This window comes from Staurois parvus, unplaced genomic scaffold (genome assembly GCF_062004578.1).
Source record: "Staurois parvus isolate SC_StPar_1 unplaced genomic scaffold, SC_StPar_1.0 ptg001679l, whole genome shotgun sequence".
Taxonomy (NCBI): domain Eukaryota; kingdom Metazoa; phylum Chordata; class Amphibia; order Anura; family Ranidae; genus Staurois; species Staurois parvus.
Genome location: NW_028319475.1, coordinates 169,418 through 188,220, shown reverse-complemented (window position 1 = coordinate 188,220; position 18,803 = coordinate 169,418). Strand labels below are relative to the sequence as shown.

Here is an 18,803-nt window from a genome sequence, read left to right as displayed (position 1 = left end):
CATTTGCGCTCGGGCGGCGCCAAGAGGTTAAACAGAACCTGCCACAGCTGTTCTATTTTTTTTTTTTTTTTTTTAAATGTAGTCCAGAGCTGATCTTTAAAAACAGAACCATTCTCTTAGTCAACATACCTGCTTCCTGTCCTCCTCCGAGGATCTGATGTACCCAGGGTCCGATCTCCAAGTCTTGTAGAAATAATACAAGAGGAGAAACAAACTGATCACAAAGGGGATCTGGACAGTTGCTTGTGCCAGATGTGAGAAACCAGGATTGAGTTAAGGTGAAAACATGTCAGATGGTAAAACATTACACTTTCCCAGGGATAGGTTCAACTTCACATTTCAGGAAAGAATATTTTGGGTTTGAAATTGGAGTTTGTCTATTTACTTCTGTACTGGGTACACAGTATGAATAGAGAATTTTTTCAAATAAAATGTAATTCTTTCTGTGAAAACAAAAAAATACCCTGAGAGACCCTGTTACCAATCAAAAAATTCAGGTAAAAAAAACACAGAAAAATATTTTAAAGTGTTACTAAACCCACAACAGTACAATCAGTCTGTAGATGCAGTAAAGCACGCTTGTTATACTCACTGTGGAACCTAAGGGGTTAATCCTCCGCATTGTGTAAAAAGACTGTTTGATCCTGTCTTCTCTGATCCTCCCCTTCTACTGTCCCCAATCCATCTGCTGATAGTACAGAGCCCTAGGAAGACTCTGCACATGCTCAGTTTAGTATGTATGGTTAGAGAGTTTTTTTTTTCTCTTTGAGATAGTGCATGCGGTCAGCACAGGGCCAATCAGCACTGTCCAGACACTGGGTTAGGGGTCATGCAGCCTCTTAGGACAGTCAGGGGAGAATGAAAACTCCTACAAGCTCTAACCAGTGCTCGGCCGGACACTGATAGAAGTCACAAGACTGCTCTAAATGCTGATGAGAACAGGTATTTAGCAGTAAATATTTACTAAAATAATTGCATTTCCATGTTCTGTGTACTGTGGGAGACCAGATATAGTGACTGCAGGGTCCTGGGGACCATATATAGTGGATGCAGGGCCCTAGGTTTAGTAACACTTTAAATATTTATTTGCAAGGTTTTTTTAATAAATTATTAGTATCCACTTGCAATGTGCCTCTGGAGTAGCTAGAAAAGTTCAAAGACACACCTTGTGCGCCAAAGCCCTCTCCTCTTGTGGGAGTGTCTACTTACTGTATGTTCTGGCCAGGGGCGGACTGACCATTCAGGCGCTCGGGCACTGCCCGAGGGCCCGGGGTCAGTAGGGGGCCCCATGAAATGCCCCTGGTACCTTTTATAGGCTTTTTTGGGTGTGCTTTGAGTGTGGGCAAGGACACAGGGGTCCCATGATCCCATATTGCCCGGAGGCCCCACGAGTTATCAGTCCGCCCCTGGTTCTGGCCCAGCTCCTCCCTACATAACCTATTAGGCAGTTGCTGGAGAAGCACGGGACATCATGTTGAGAAACAATGTACAGAATGTGGGCGGTAAGCAGAAAAAAAATTAATTGTTTCAAAACTATAAAAGTGTACTGTATGACACGTCAGATGGAAGGCTGCAGAGGGACATGTAGCTCCTAAGCAGCTGGACTGTAGGGTGACCATAGCTGGCCAATTGTCTGGGGCTTCAGTATGCAGATAAAAAAAAGGATATCAGGCAGAAAACAGATAAACCATGTCATGAACATCCAAAAAATGGAGCAGAAGAAGAATATCGGCGGCAGGTGCTTCTGACTGTTCTGACCAACAACCCGCCTGGAAAACAAGAAGATAAAAGTCCATATTATTGTACGTGCCAGTTGTAGTTCTTAGTTCTTGCTTTGTTAGAGAGAAGCACAAAAAAGAGTTTTTCTACAATATTTTCCTGTTTCTGTAGAAGAATTGTGTCTAAATCTTTATTAGAATAAAAGAGTAAAGATGAAAGGTACCCGAGCCATTTTTATAAACGACAACGATCTGCAAATCCATAAAATGCAATTCTGTGCCGTAAACTTGGCTTTTTGACATATGCACACCAATTTACTATATTAATTGTGAACTACGCAATTCATGAAACCTGATTTGTAAAGATGTGACCCCCTAAGCCTAACTCTACCCTAACCTCTTTACCTGTAAATATAAATCTATAACCTGTGGATTCAGGCCACTTCACTGGGTCCTATACTGTTGCACTACTTGAGCCCAGTATTGAAATCACTTCCAGGCACACACTGGGGGGTCTTCAGCCACTTCAAGCGAGTCTCAACTTTACAAGTATTTGTACAAGTATGCAACAACAAGCTGTTTATTAACCACTTCGTGTCTGGACACTTTCCCCCCCTTCCAGTCCGGACACTTCCCCCCCTTCCAGTCCGGACACTTTCACCCCCTTCCAGTCCGGACACTTTCCCCCCTTCCAGTCCGGACACTTTCCCCCCCCCCTTCCGGTCCGGACACTTTCCCCCCCTTCCAGTCCGGACACTTTCACCCCCTTCCAGTCCGGACACTTTCCCCCCCTTCCAGTCCGGACACTTCTCCCCCTTCCAGTCCGGACACTTTCACCCCCTTCCAGTCCGGACACTTTCCCCCCTTCCAGTCCGGACACTTTCCCCCCCCCCTTCCGGTCCGGACACTTTCCCCCCCTTCCAGTCCGGACACTTTCACCCCCTTCCAGTCCGGACACTTTCCCCCCCTTCCAGTCCGGACACTTTCCCCCCCTTCCAGTCTGGACACTTTCCCCCCCTTCCAGTCTGGACACTTTCACCCCCTTCCAGTCTGGACACTTTCCCCCCCTTCCAGTCCGGACACTTTCCCCCCCCTTCCAGTCCGGACACTTTCACACCCTTCCAGTCCGGACACTTTCACCCCCTTCCTGCCCAGGCCAATTTTCAGCTTTCAGTGCTGTCGCACTTTGAATGACAATTACGCGGTCATGCAACACTGTACCCATATGAAATTTTTAGCATTTTTTTGAGACAGATAAAGCTTTATTTTGGTGGTATTTATTCACCACTGGAATTTTTTTTTTGGCTATATAAATGAAAAAGTCCAAACATTTTGAAAAAAAAAAAAAAAAAGTGTTTTTCTTATAAAATTTTGCAAATAAGTAATCTTTCTTCATAAATCTTGGCCAAAATGTATTCCGTTATCTTTTTAGTAAAAAAAAAATAACCCAAATTAGTTTATAACCAAAAATTATACTTTTTGTTTTAAATTCTTTTTTACATTTTTATTTTATTTTCTTATATTATTATTTACGTTTTTTTTTAACATACTGTCACCCTAGCAGTACTACCTGTGGGGGGTGTATTACTTGTGGGGGGTGAGGATGATTTTTTTTTTTTTTACACTGATTGCTTTTACAATAAAGGCTGTAAAAGCAATCATTTCTCCTTCTCTCTGGCTGCATTCTTGCAGCCATTGAGAAATACTGTGTGAGCTGTGATTGTTCAAAGCTTGTCACATGGTACAAGGCTGTTGTGAATAGCCTTGTACCATGTGATCTCTGTGATCATTCAGTAGATTTCACATGTAATGATTTCAGAAGTGACATCTTGCTTACACCTATTCATGTGATCACTGATTAGCTAATCAGTGATCACATGATTGGGACCTCACACAGCGGTCCCGTACAGCGATCGGTGTTCTGCTGTGTCCCAGGGAATGCGCGCAGTCCAAAATGGCAGGCGCCATTTATGAACGGCAACCCACTCCTACACTGCCACCGTCCGGCCGTTTATATACAGCGGCCAGACAGGAAGTGGTTAATGATTTATGTATCATAGGCAGTTTAAAAAGGCTATAAAACAAAACAAAGAAGACTGAGCACCAGCCTTGCGCATTTCTTCAATGCAAACTTTATTTATAAAATACAGCAGATGTATACTCACAAACGCCAAACAGACACAGGCATATCATAACCAACATTAGTCTATGGTCTGAAGTACTGGGTGAGTCCCACATGCAAGAGGACACTCAAAAATGGCTGATGCACTTCGAGGGGAGATCCTCTCTTCCTCAGAGCGGGTTCCAGGAAGAGGGGATCTCCCCTAGAAACGTGTCAGTCATTTTTGAGGGTCTTCTTGCATGTGGGACCCACCCAGTACTTCAAACCATGGAATAATGTCATTCATGATATGCCTGTGTCTGTTTGGCGTTTGTGAGTATACATCTGCTACATTTTATAAAGTTTGTATTGAGGTAATGCGCAAGACTGGTGCGCCCCTTTCTTTTTCTTGTTTTATAGTGCTATCTTGGGCTACCCCAGCCTGCAGGGAGCTGCAGAGCACTGCACAGTCGGACTGAATGCAAAGGGTATGAAGATTCTTCCACATGCCAAATCCAGTCTTTTGAGCACAGGAAGTTTTTTTTTTTGGTTTTTTTTCAGTTGCAAAAGGCTTTCTGGGCTGAATTCTGGAGAATTTTTGTTTCATTCAGGAAAATCGCTGCACTGGAAACTACTGAAACATTCCTAATTGGAAGAGATTTCAAGTGCTTCATAGATCAGGTCCAATACCAATAGCAGGTCTTCACCCTCTGAATAGACTTTCCTCCAATCCACCCCCCCCCCCCACTCGATACACAAATAGTGCTCTCTTATCTTTTTTTGTTTATTTACTGCAAAAACGTACAGCCCCACCCATGCAGGTCACAAGCGAATGATGTGCTTAGTGCTCGCTGTCACATATGCAAGGAGGCATGGCCTTTCATTTAGAAAGGAGGCATGCCTAGCGCCACGTTATCTGAACCCGGAACAGCCAGAGGCCCTTGATAACATCACCAGCAACATCATGGCACTGGACTGAGCAGTGGAAGAAGAAAAGTGGATGTCAGCGGGACAATGCTGGATCCTCTGGGTGGGTAAGTATCTGAAATGTGCACAGCAGAACACTTGGAAATGGTGGTTAAAAAAAAAGAAAAATGGTGGTGGTGGTGTCACGATCTACTTTAAAAAGGATCCCCAAGAACAAAAATGTAATAAATTGCAGCTTACGTGAAGAGCCTGCATTTATTTTCTTTTTTCAGACCTTCATTTTCACTTGGTGATCCTGCCAGAAACACATTTCGTGTCCTAAGGTAACACCGCTCATTACCCTACTCTATATATTGGAGACCAGTTTTGTCATTCTGGAACAAGACAACAGAACACCTCCTCTCAATAACATTAGGGGGTGGGGTAAGGTGTTCTGTAGAACATAGAAGGCAAATGGGAAATGGCTGAAACCACTGCTTACGATTTCAGGGCAACAGAGACAGCTTAGAAAGGAAGTTGGGCATACAATGGACATATGGCAGCTCAAGTTATTTTCTGTACTCATAGTAGGGAATGTGCAAGTACCGGAAAGATGTACTAAATCCATGTACATTTTTGTTTTTCGCTCTGAGATACAGCAAGTATGGTATATATTTTCTTTATGTTCAGAACAAACAACAAAGAAAAGATTATTTTAGTTAGGTAAACCCAAATTCATATTTGTTTTGTCAGCCAACTGGCAAAACTATCCTTAGCTGCTGTTAAAAAAAAAATTGCTTACAGAGCTCAACAGCTAAAGCTTGAATGTAAATACAACTGAATGTGGTGACTCGACGCTCATCCTTACTCCTCCCTGCTTTGAGGGGACATATTGAGCTTCAATCAACATCTAAAGGCAAACAGCCTTTGCTGTGTTACTTAGAAAACCCACGCTGCTTTGTGGCACCGGTGTGCACCCTGTATTTAAATATTTATTTATTAAATAACTTTTTTATATAAAAGCCACAGGGTATCAATTTAAAAAAATATGACGTTAAAAAATTAGATAGAACGAACCTGGTAAAGAATTGAGATCCGATTGTCACAAGAGCGAGAAGTGATCCTTTTAAAAGCCAGGAGTCAGTATTCAGGTTCAGGATGTATCCGACACCTCCCAGAAGAGACAGACAGACCAACACCACCAAAAACATCTACCAAAAAGACAGAACATTTATTACAAGCCCATCGAGAACTTGTTATTATAACAACCATTCAAGTTCTCCACTTAAAAGCTAGATCCGCCCCCCCCACGCAGTCATTTTTGCTTTTGTTTTATTTTTTTCAAAAACTGTCTTCATGACAGTCATGGGAAGAGTGGGGTTCTCTTCTCTGAGGATTGGTGGTTCCTCATAAAACAGAAAGCATTGTGTCAGCACTGTTCCGGCATCATTGTATGTGAGTGCGGGGTGTGTGGTAAAGTTTCCTCAGGGGGCGGGTCCATGACACCCTTCCTTTCACAGTATATCCTCAGTGTTCCAGGTTGAATTATTCCTAGTGTGGGACTGCAAAAGACTGAGGGCAGCTTGTAGTGAAGGAGATGGACAGCAGGGGACAGTGTCAAGGAAGAGGCGAGTATTGCAGCTGAAACTGCATTATTTGCTTTTATAAAGGCTGAGGGCCCAGTAAACGGATTGGACTAGAGTTGGGCTTTAAAGTGGAATTCCAGCTTATACCTAACTAGCCTTACTTACCTATTTTCAGCTTGTTCCAGTCATGTGATCCTCTCTGTCAGCTAGCAGCGGCTTGACAACAGCTGGTAAAGCCTGGAGCAGTGACGGCACCCATGTCCCAGCCATTGTCAGCACTCCCTCTTCTCCCCTGCAGCTGCCCTTGGTTGACAAGAGGGAAGCCAGAGCATGTAACTGGATTGGAACAGGCTGACAATAGGTAAGTATACAGTGAAGGAATTAAGTATTTGAATGTTCGGTGTATTGCAACACTGAGAGACACAATAGCAACAACAAATTCAGCAGAAATGCGTCTAACAAATGATGACTGATTTGCATGTTCACGAGGGAAATAAGTATTTGATCCCCTATCATTCAGCAGGATTTCTGGCTCCCAGGTGTCTTTCATACAAGTAACAAGCTGAGATTAGAAGCAGTCTCTTAAAGGGAGTGCTGTTAATCTCATTTTGTTACCTGTATATAAGACACCTGTCCACAGGAGCAATCAAACCATCAGATTCCAAACTCTCCACCATGGCAAAGAACAAAGAGCTGTCCAAGGATGTCAGGGACAAGATTGTAGACCTACACAAGGCTGGACTGGGCTACCAAACTATGGCCAAGCAGCTTGGTGAGAAGGTGACAACAGTTGGTGCAATCATTCACAAATGGAAGAAACACAAAACAAGTGTCAGTCTCCCTAGGTCTGGTGCACCATGCAAGATCTCACCTCGTGGAGTGTCAATGATCATGAGAACAGTGAGGAATCATCCCAGAACTACACGTGAGGATCTTGTCAATGATCTCCAGGCAGCTGGGACCACAGTCACCAAGAAAACAATTGGTAACACACTACGCCGACAAGGACTGAAATCCTGCAGTGCCCGCAAGGTCCCTCTGCTCAAGAAAGCACATGTCCAGGCCCGTCTGAAGTCTGCCACTGAACATCTGAATGATGCAGAGGAGGACTGGTGGAAAGTGTTGCGGTCAGATGAGACCAAAATCCAGCTCTTTGGCATCAACTCAACTCGCCGTGTTTGGAGGAGGAGGAATGCTGCCTATGAGCCCAAGAACACCATCCCAACTGTCAAACATGGTGGTGGAAACATTCTGCTTTGGGGGTGTTTTTCTGCTAAGGGGACAGGACAACTGCACCACATCAAAGGGACGATGGACGGGGCAATGTACCATCAAATCTTGGGTGAGAACCTTCTTCCCTCAGCCAGGGCATTGAAAATGGGTCGTGGATGGGTGTTCCAGCATGACAATGACCCAAAACACATGGCCAAGGCAACAAAGGAGCGACTCAAGAAGAAGCACATTAAGGTCCTGGAGTGGCCTAGCCAGTCTCCAGACCTTCATCCGATTGAAAAACTGTGGAGGGAGCTGAAAGTTCAAATTGTCAAATGTCAGCCACCAAACCTTAATGACTTGGAGAGGATCTGCCAAGAGGAGTGGGCCAAAATCCCTCCTGAGATGTGTGCAAACCTGGTGGCCAACTCCAGGAAACGTCTGACCTCTGTGATTGCCAACAAGGGATTTGCCACCAAGTACTAAGTCATGTTTTGTGAAGGGGATCAAATCCTTATTTCCCTCATGAACATGCAAATCAGTCATCATTTGTTAGACACATTTCTGCTGAATTTGTTGTTGCTATTCTGTCTCTCAGTGTTACAATACACCGAACATCCGATTTTTAGACCGATCATTTCTTTGTGAGTGGGCAAACATTCAAAATCAGCAGGGGAGGAAATACGCATTTCCTTCACTGTATACATCTTTCTTACACAGGTTAGTCAGCATGGGTGGGTTCCGGAAATTCCTCTTTAAGTCTCCCATATGGTCCCCAATTAATGAAAGCAATCATTGACTGGTTGACATAGGTATGACAGCTCGTGCTTTACACACTTTCCATGATGAGGGTTTACCCAACAATGTTCATGAACCACGTACAGCTGTAAGACACAGGATATGATTGTTATTTACATCAAGATGGAATACACAGATTGGCTCACCTCATACTTCTGCAGAACCTTTAGCATTCTGGAGTTCTTGCTGGCCCTGACACTGGCCTCGCTTGTCAGAATATGGATAATGAGGCGATTCCTGGTTTGCTGAGCGAGGTCAAGGGGAGTTTCTCCCTAAAGAATACAAAGAATAAACTAAACATGAGGCAACTTATAGTTTAAAACCCAACGCCTGGCAAAGCTTTATTTGTAACATTGTGACAGGGCGATTGCCCTTAAAGTGGAAAAAGAAAAGCCTGCAAGTTACCCATTCTTAAAATGTTCCCCCCTCCCTCCTCCTACCTACAGTATCCTGCCGAACCGGTAGAAAAAAAAAAAAAAAAGATGTTGGTACTTACCTATTTTTAAGTCCTGTCTGGTCATGTGATCCTGCAGATCTGGCTCCCCTCAATCAGTGAGCAGCTGCTGCAGGGGAGAGGAGGGAGCCTTCGACAATGGCCAAGCTATGGGAGTCTATCAGAGATGTCACATCTCCCCAAATTTTCAGCTATTGTCAAGCTATGGAGACGGAGCTGCAGGATCATGTGACCAGACTGGAGCGGATTAAAAATAGGTAAGTGTATACATCTATTTTATTACAGGTTAGGCAGGATAGGTAGGAGGAGGGGGAGGGAACGTTTTTAAGAATAGTTAGGCTTAGGCTTCTCATCCACTTTAATCTTCAGTCCCTGTGACAGCAGGATAAGAAATTAGAGGGGACGTCACTAGTACAGAAAGCCCCAGATAGCAATATTAATCTGACAGAGGTTCTAACCCTTTACTGGTTTACTTTGTTGTATGGGTGCTCAACCCGTGGCCCTCCAGGTGTTGCAGAACTACAAATCCCATGAGGCATTGCAAGCCTGACAGTTACAAGCATGCCTCTCAAAGGCAGAGGCATGATGGGACTTGTAGTTCTGCAACAACTGGAAGGCCACAGGTTGAACACCCACGAATCCTGGCAGTAGATCTGGTATTTTTTCACTTACTTTAACAGGTCATGCAAAAGTGGCACGAACCAAAAGAAAAAAAACTGTTGCTGTAACTTCTTAGAAAGTGATAGCTGAAGTTTAATTTGTAGGAAGGTCGACTTGAAATCGATCCAAGACTACCCTGGTTCACAAAATACAGCCCATACAGGTCATACAAAGAGGGGGAAAGAGATGAAGGGCTTAATGTACAGGTCAATGTATAGAGGAAGGATGGAGATGAAGTTTGATTTGTAGTGTAAGGGATCTGAAGGGTGTGTGTATTATGTGTAATATATATATATATATATATATATATACACATACATACACAGTGGGGAAAAAGTATTTACTCAGGTCTACAATTTTGTTTCTGGTGTCCTGCGACAGCTCTTTGGTCTTCACCATAGTGGAGTTTGGAGTGTGACTGTTTGAGGTTGTGGACAGGTGTCTTTTATACTGATAAGAAGTTCAAACAGGTGCCATTGATACAGGTAATGAGTGCAGGACAGAGGAGCCTCTTAAAGAAGAAGGTCCAGGTCTGTGAGAGCCAGAAATCTTGCTTGTTTGTAGGCGACCAAATACTTATTTTCCACCATAATTTGCAAATAAATTCTTTCCAAATCAGCCAATGTGATTGTCTGGATTTGTTTTCTCATTTTGTCTCTCATAGTTGAGGTCTACCTATGATGCCAATTACAGGCCTCTCTCATCTTTGTAAGTGGGAGAACTTGCACAATTGGTGGCAGACTAAATAATATTTTGCCCCACTGTGTATATATATGCATATATATTATCATTATGCAGGATTTATATAGCGCCAACAGTTTACAATATAAGGGAGACAGTACAATTACAATACATTTCAGTACAGAAGGAATATGAGGGCCCTGCTCGTGAAGCTTACAATCTAAAGGATATACACGTATGTATGTATATATATATATATATATATATATATATATATATATATATACATACATAAAGGGATGATAGAGTTATGTAAACACTGTTTACATAATGTGATCGCTGTGATTGGTCTCTCAATGACCAGTCACAGCAATCCTGAGGTACAGAGCCACTAGGTTCCCCGACATCAACAAGCACATATGCCGCTAGAGGGTTATTTCTGGAACTCCAGAAATAGATGTCCATCGCTCCACTCATTTTTAACCTCTTGGCACTGGCCGAATGCAAATGTGCGGCCTCTCGGGGTCTGGGCATAGATGCCAAGCGGCTGCACATTTGCGTTCTATTAAACAAACACATATGTGCTGAGAGCGCGCGCCCTGCACACACATTCAGTACCCACGAAAAGGTCCCGGTCTCCTCTTTCGATTGGGACCTTTCCTGATCATGTGACCGCCGTGACAGCAAATCACGGCAGTCACATGACCCTAAACTCCCTGCTTCTGGAACCCTTAAAGGGCCAGGAGGCGCTGGCACCAAGGAGTTAAAATACAGTGGTCGTGTAGTAGTTAAAAGAAAAAAAAGTAATAAAAGTGAAAAATACAGGGAAAAAAAAAAAAAAAAAAAAGACTAGCTTCCAGCAGACACTCTTCCAGTCCCAGGGTAAACATGATCACCTTGGCATTTACAACGTCCATGCTCGCCCCAGCTTCCAAGAGAAGATCCGCAGCGTTTGCATTGCCGGATGAGACGGCCCAGTGAAGCGCCGTATTCCGATGGACTTTGTCTACTAGATTGACGGATGGATTCATCTTTAACAGAAAACTGGTGGGCTCCATTCTAAAAGAAAAACAAAATGTAAAAAAATTATAGACGCTGGACTGTCCAGTCATATGACAAACCCCCAAAAATGCCTCAGGCACACAGGCCCACCGTGTTCTTTTTATTTAACTGCAGGAGAAATTGATCAAGAAAGTATAGCGTTTGTTTTACACACACACACGCAGTATATATCACACAGAGAAAACAGTTAAACAGTTTTCAAAATAAATGAATTTAAAAAAAAAAAAAATTACACACACATAAATATATAAATATATATACATACCCACACACATATATATATATATATATATATATATATATATATATATACACACAAACACATATATACACACACACACATATATATATATATACACACACACACACATATATATATATACATATACACATATACATATAAATATAAAATATAATTGAAAACCCTAACCAAACCCTTATAGTTTACCTGTACCTTGCTCTATATGAACCAATGAAATGTGTTTTTCATTACCCAATAATTTTCTGTGCAGCCAGCATGAGTGGAGTCATCCCGTTCATATCAGCAGAATCAATGTTCTAGAGACAGAAAGAAGCATATAACCAATCAGTAGCGTTTTTTAACTATTTGGGGGTCATTTTTTTTATAAATTAAGTAACTTTGTGACTGTAGTAAAGCAATCGAGCTGCCGCCACATATACAGTACAGGCACCAGGAGTATCAGGCAAACACCTACCATAGCCTCCAAGTCTGTGTCATTATAAACGAAGGAAGAGCAATGTTTTTGCACTGCCTGGTGTTGAGGTTTGCTCATCCATTCCTGCATATTTCTATTGGTCAGTGAGGTAGCCCACCTAGAAATGTGCGGGGGCTGGGTCACTAGATAAAGAGTAAACAGGTGGCGCACACACCTAGTGCATTATCCAACGTTTATTCAAAGGTATAAAAGACAAAAACATACTCACAGACAAAGCGTGTATAAAAAGCTTTTGCATAAGAAGATGGCCACAACGGCAGGCAAGGTGTTCCAACTGTCAGTGCGGTATAATGTCTGACGCGTTTCGGGGACGAGTCCCTTTCCTCAGGGCTGCTGACCAGCCTCTTAGACTGGTACAGATGTGTAGTGTATAAGGAGGACCGATGGTTTGAACAACGTTGCTGCTGATACCTGTGGGCCACCATTACAGCAGTAGTTTAATCTGCATTGGGCTGGCTCTTGAGAAAGGGTAATGTAAATATTAAAATGCTACGATAGGCGGGTGGCAGTCTGGAGGAGTGTTGCATTTGCATGCAGACCGCCTTAGGTATTGCCTACATGCAGGGGCGGACTGACAACTCATGGGGCCCCCGGGCAATAGGGGATCATGGGGCCCCTGTGGCCAAACTCAAAAAAGCCTATGAAAAAGGTACCAGGGGCATCTCATGGGGCCCCCTACTGACCCCGGGCCCTCGGGCAGTGCCCGAGTTTCCAAATGGTCAGTCCTCCCCTGCCTACATGTGATGTTGAGCCTTTATGATTGAAAGAACTGGAATCCAATAAATGAAAGGGGTGGGTCAGGGAAAGGACGGGTGGAAAGAGATGAGCTAGAATTTGGGGTATCAAACTGGTGGCCCTTCAGCTATTGCGAAACTACAAGTCCCATCATGCCTCTGCCTTTGGGAGTCACGCTGGTAACTTTCAATCTTGCAATGCCTCATGGGACTTGTAGTTTGGCAACAGCTGGAGGGCCACCAGTTTGACACCTGTGAGCTAGATGATGCCAGATGGCCACCAGCCAAGAAATGAGGTGGTTTCTATCTGTCTTGCAGCAGCTTCTAATGCGCATTGTAAGAAGCTCACAGTGTGAAGTGAAATCAGTGTAAACCAGACACAGGAGAGGAGCCGGCGCAACTGCTGGTTCTCACCAGTGCACAGGGCTGCTGTTAGAAACTACAGGGCCCTATAGTTTGCCCCCCCCCCCCCAAAAAAAAACCCATTTACTATGCTTCAGTTACGAATGAACACAGTGAGTGTCCGGTACCGATCACTCATTGTGTTGATTCAGGAAAGGAAGGGGCTGGTAAATGTGACATATTTACCGGGCGCTTCCCCCACTTTCTATTCTGAAGGATCCTATTGTGTGCTTGCAACTGCCAGTGGGAAGGAGAGGAAGGAAGCCGGCATTACTGCGGGGGTAAGGGGGGCACACAGGGGGGCCTGGGCAGCAGGGAGAAACATATGGTGTACAGGGAGTGTGATAGGAGGGAGGGTTACTGGAACCGATCCCCTGTATGGCTCTCTCTGCAGCAGCTGAAAGCCAGCAGGAGGGAATGGAGAAAAAGTCGGCTTTGAGCTGCTGCAGAAAAAGCTATACAATGGATCTATTCCAGTAATTGCCCCCCACGCCGATCACCCTCCCTGCCCACATCAGATTCACCCAGCTGCCTGGGTTCCCCTGCTGACCAGGGCCCCTCACAGGAGGACTGGTGGAACCCTCTTATCCACAGCCCTGCCGCTGCAACTTCAGCTGCGACATGTGATTTACAAATCGCACCTGAAGTCGCATCCAATGTATTTCTATGGCGCTGTCTTAATCGGTGTGATCCAAAGTAGTGCAATTTCAAAAATAGTTTCCAATTTCATTGCAACTTGCATTGACTTCTGTTAAATGAAGTCACAAGCCGCAGTGAAATCAAAGCACAGGTAAGCAGAGGGTTTACTTTTGTGCCTCTTATCAGGGCCCACACCAGAGTAGCAGAAACAGATCTTCGTGTTGCATCTGATTCAGCGGGCTCTCCACTCATTCATGCTGCTGTCCCGGTTCAGTCATGGCTACTCCCGCACGTCCTCTCCTCCTCCTTCCCGAACACAGCCATGACATGCAGCAGCCAGCAGGACATCATGTGTCCCCGCCCTGCCCAATCAGCGCACTCCTCCCAGTTCCAGCTCAATTCCTTTTTTTTTTACCTGGAGTAGGAGACTCCAAGTTGCGGTTTTGGTTCTATAGACTTCAATGGAAATGCTGCAGAACAGCAGTAGTAGTGCGTTTTTGCATTTTAAATCTGCCTAGCAACAATAGAAAAAAATGAAACCCCTCCCCACAAAACACATAAAAAACGCACCGCAAACGCCAGAAACGGCTCGAACGCAACCTGCATAGGTGTGAACCTAGCCTTAAGTGATTTCAGGTACCTCCTCGGCTTCAGTGCGGCTTGTTTTCCCTGATTCCAGCGCATGCTCAGTTGCGGCAGGGGATACAGATCCTCATGGGATACAGATCCTCATGCAACACCGGAACTTCATTTGGCTGCTGAGCATGCGCTTGTACCGAGCACCCAAGTGCTTCCGCATGTGACAGTAACCTGAAGGAGTACATTTTTTTTTTAATTTTTCATTGGGGCCGACGGCTCATTTACTCTCTCAGCAGATGAGTGCGTCACACTGCAATGTCTCTCCCCTCCCAAGTAGATCATCATGAGGGCCTGGAGGCAAGCCAGGGATGGTGGTGGGGGTGGTAAATTCTTCTTTTTTTTTTTTAAAGGACGAGTAGATTGTCATGAGGGCCTGGAGAAAGGCGGGCGGGGTTAATTTTTTCTTTTTTTTTCAAGGGACAAGTAGACTGTCATGAGGGCCTGGAGGCAGGGATGGGGGTGTTCATTTTTTTTTTTAAAGGACAAGTAGATTGTCATGAGGGCTTGGAGGCAGGCCGGGGAAGGGGGGGTAAATTCTTTTTAATTTTTTTCCAAAAGACGAGCAGATTATCAAGAGGGCCCAGAGGCAGGTGGGGGGGCGGGAGTTATTTTTTTTTTTTTTTTTTCTTTTTTCAAAGGACAAGTAGATTGTCATGAGGGCCTGGAGGCAGGGATGGGGATGTTCATTTTTTTTTTAATGGACAAGTAGATTGTCACGAAGGCCTGGAAGCAGGCGGGGGGGGCGGTAATTTTTTTTACACTGTAAGAAGCGGCAACAGTTAATTTGATATCATTTTACTGATACAGAAATGCAATATTTTCTATTTCTTCTACTTGTTATTATCTGAATAGTAAGAAAAGGAATGTGGCCTAATCCTGGATACTTACCAGCCCCTTTGCAATCAGGTAAGCAATGATGGGTAGATGTTGGAAAAGGACTGCCAGGTGAATGGCATTATAGCCTTCGCCATCAATCAGACTCGGATCAGCTCCGTACTTTATCAATAAAATGGCGGCCTGTAGGTGCCCCTGTCTGAGATGGAAGAGAAGAAATAGAGAACCATTTTTTTTTATAATTTGAGTGCAATTAAACTTCATTTTTCAAGACAAGAACAAAAAGTCAACACGTTTCGGGTGGTAAAAATCCCCCCTTCATCAGGGTTTATATACTGGGAGTGACTGAAGATAATATAGGACAACAACAGCAACATAAAAGAATGTGATAATGCTGCCTGAAAGGTGACCAGGATCAGCTTTTTAAGGCAGGCGAGGGGAAGCAGACGCCGCTAGGAACCCACCCCTGGAGTCAAGTGTGTTGACTGTGGGTAAGATGGCCTCAGCAGATCGCTAGCCACGCCCACTGACACATTTCGCCCCTCCCAGTGAGGCTTGGTCACACACGCTTGACTCTAGGGCAGTGTTTCTCAACTCCAGACCTCATGGACCCCCAACAGGTCATGTTTTCAGGATTTCCCTCAGATGAAACAGCTGTGGTAATTACTAAGGCAGTGAAACTGATCAAATCACCTGTGCAAAATAATGGAAATCCTGAAAACATGACCTGTTGGGGGTCCATGAGGACTGGAGTTGAGAAACACTGCTCTAGGGGTTGGTTCCTAGCTGCATCTGCTCCCCCTCACTTCAAGGATACCTGAACGAATCTAGGACACTCCTCCCTTCATTCCTCTTCAGGAGGGGCGATTCCTCTCTTTCAATCTGGCTTCAGATCGGCGCCACTACACAAGGATCAGCATAATCTCATCCTATTTTGTTGCATTTGTTTTCCAGTGATATCAGAGATAGTAAAATAAGTACAGATATTTAGGGAAATTCATGAAGGGTGTTGTAGACACCATTTATGCGGGCCAAAGACAGGTCGAAAATCGGACGATTTTTCGTCCGAAAATAAAAAAAATCAGCCGATTTTCGCACTGTTAGTGGGTTAATTGGTCGGCCATTTTTCGGGGTTTTGGCACATTTTTCATTTATTGCTCAAGTTGGGAAATTCGCGGCCAATTTTCCCAGCAATGATAGGCAAATCGGCCGATCGTTTTACCAATAAAAACCTGCACATGAGCCGCGACCTGCAAGAAGAAAAAGAAGAAAAAGAAAAGAATAAGAAAAAGAAGTATAAGAAAAAGAAGAATAAGAAAAAGAAGAGCAGAAGAAGAAGAAGAAAAAGAATAAGAAAAAGAAGAATAAGAAAAAGAAGTATAAAAAAAAGAATAAGCAAAAGAAGAAAAAGAATAAGAAAAAGAAAAAAAAGAAGACTAAGAAAAAGGAGAAAAAGAAAAAGAATAAGAAAAAGAAAAAAAAGAATAAGAAAAAGGAGAAAAAGAAAAATAAGATAAAAGAAGAAGAAGAAGAAAAAAAAGATGAATAAGAAAAAGAAGAAGTAAAATAAGAATTCCAGTCCACTATTATATTTTGTATGAAAAATCTTGCGGTTGCAACAATGTATCTATTTGTATCTGAATAAATACATATGGATACAAATGGACACATTGTTGCAACCGCAATAGTTTTTCATGTCAAATATAATAGCGGAGCTCTCTGTAAGGGACAGAAGTAATTAAATGCCAGCCGCAGACGGGACGAAAACCGGACGATTTTTTTACCGTTGGTGGTAACGTCAGCCGATTGAACGACGGATTTTTCATTTTTTTTAATTAAAAAAATGGCCGGTTTTGACCCGTCTATGGCCTGCATTAGAATGCTGTCAGGGTGCAGCACCGAAAGTGTCAGTGCTTGCACCCAGTTCATGTGCACCTGTCATGAATCTGTCTGTCTGCATGGAAGAAGTGTCCACATTGGACTGCATTCACTCCCTGGCCACTGCGCTCGTCACACTGACAGACGCATGGCCAGGGAGTTTTGTACTGGGGTGGGCGGAGCCTGATGGAGAACATCAGGTCCGCTGTACTTTTAAATGACAACGCATGGCAGTGAGCAGATACATATTCAGTTCAGTAGGGGCTTTCGAATCCACCCACTTTTGTGTAAAGCGGACCTGATGTGGAACTAGTCTCTAAGTTCCCCAGTCAGGCTCCGCCCACCCACTGCATTGCCCATGCTCCCTGTATCCTCATTAGCATTTAGCTTTTGTCTCTACCGGCCAACAGCTGAATGTGCCGGGAATACAGCACTGTGCAGGACTCTGTCACATACAATGCCTTGAAAAAGTATTCATACCCCTTGAAATTTTCCACATTTTGTCATGTGACAACCAAAGACGTAAATTTATTTTATTAGATGTGATAGAACAACACAAAGTGGCACATAATTGTGAAGTGGAAGGAAAATTAAAAATGGTTTTCAAAATGTTTTACAAATAAATCTGTGAAAAGTGTGGAGGCATTTGTATTCGGTCCCCCCCGGAGTCAATACTTTGTAGGAACCCCTTTGGCTGCAATTCCAGCTGCAAGTCTTTTTGGGGATGTCTCTTTGCACATCTAGAGAGGGACATTTCTGCCCGTTCTTCTTTGCAGAATCGCTCAAGCTCTGTCAGATTGGATAGAGAGCGTCTGGGAACAGTAACTTTCAGGTCTGGCCACAGATTCTCCATTGGATTTGGGTCTGGACTGTGAATGGGCCATTCTAACACATGAAGATGCTTTGATTGGAACCATTCCATTGCAGCTCTGGCTGGATGTTTCGACTTCACCGTAGTGACACTGTACTACTTGTGGGGGGATTTTTACATTAATTTTTTACATTTATATTTAATTTTTTTATATTATTTATGTTTTGTTTGTTTTTTAACATACCGTCACCCTAGCAGTACAGTATTGGCCATAGTGACACTGTACTACTTGTGTGTGTTGAAGATTTCTTTTTTCTACACCGATTGCTTTTACACCCATATAGGATGTAAAAGCAATCATTTCCCCTTCTCTCTGGCTGCATTCCTGCAGCCATTGAGAAATACTGTGTGAGCTGTGATTGGTCACAACTTGTCACATGGTACAAGGCTGTTGTGAATAACCCTGTACCATGTGATCTCGGTGATCATTCAGAGATTTCACACCTAGTAAGCAATGATGTCAGGAAGTGACATCTTGTTTACTACTATTCATGTGATCACTGATTGGCCAATCAATGATCACATGAATCGGGACATCGCACAGAGGTCCTGTACAACGATCTGTATTCCGCTGTGTCTGTCGAACACAGTGGGCACTGAACGCGGTGCTGTGCGCTCCCAGGGATGCAAGGGGACGTTTAGAAACGTCCACCCGCATTGGCAGCGCTCCTGTCCGGCCGTTTATCAACATGGACTGGACGGGAAGAGGTTAACGTCTCTGGATGTTCCTTAGCTAATTTCCACTTTAAAATATACAATTATCTTTTCCAGATGAGGATTGGGATTCCATGGTGGATAATATATGCAAGAGTTCTAGATCTCTTTCGGTTCGTGAGACGGCCCTTAAGGTTTTAACCAGATGGTATTATACCCCATCAAGACTACATGTAT

General features: G+C 43.8%; 1 protein-coding gene across 1 annotated transcript in view; it reads right to left on the bottom strand.

The window, feature by feature from the left end:
- Positions 1 to 105: 105 nt before the first annotated feature.
- The window catches only part of LOC149434777 (palmitoyltransferase ZDHHC13-like), a 32,547-nt gene continuing 13,849 nt past the window's right edge, over positions 106 to 18,803 (bottom strand). The window contains exons 5-11 of the mRNA XM_089663405.1: positions 15,218 to 15,362; positions 11,672 to 11,736; positions 11,013 to 11,175; positions 8,468 to 8,593; positions 5,803 to 5,936; positions 1,669 to 1,769; positions 106 to 254 (exon numbers count right to left, since the gene is read on the bottom strand). Of these exons, the coding sequence (XP_089519531.1) occupies positions 121 to 254; positions 1,669 to 1,769; positions 5,803 to 5,936; positions 8,468 to 8,593; positions 11,013 to 11,175; positions 11,672 to 11,736; positions 15,218 to 15,362 (868 nt within the window). The 3' untranslated portion in view covers positions 106 to 120. The remainder of the gene's footprint in view (positions 255 to 1,668; positions 1,770 to 5,802; positions 5,937 to 8,467; positions 8,594 to 11,012; positions 11,176 to 11,671; positions 11,737 to 15,217; positions 15,363 to 18,803) is intronic.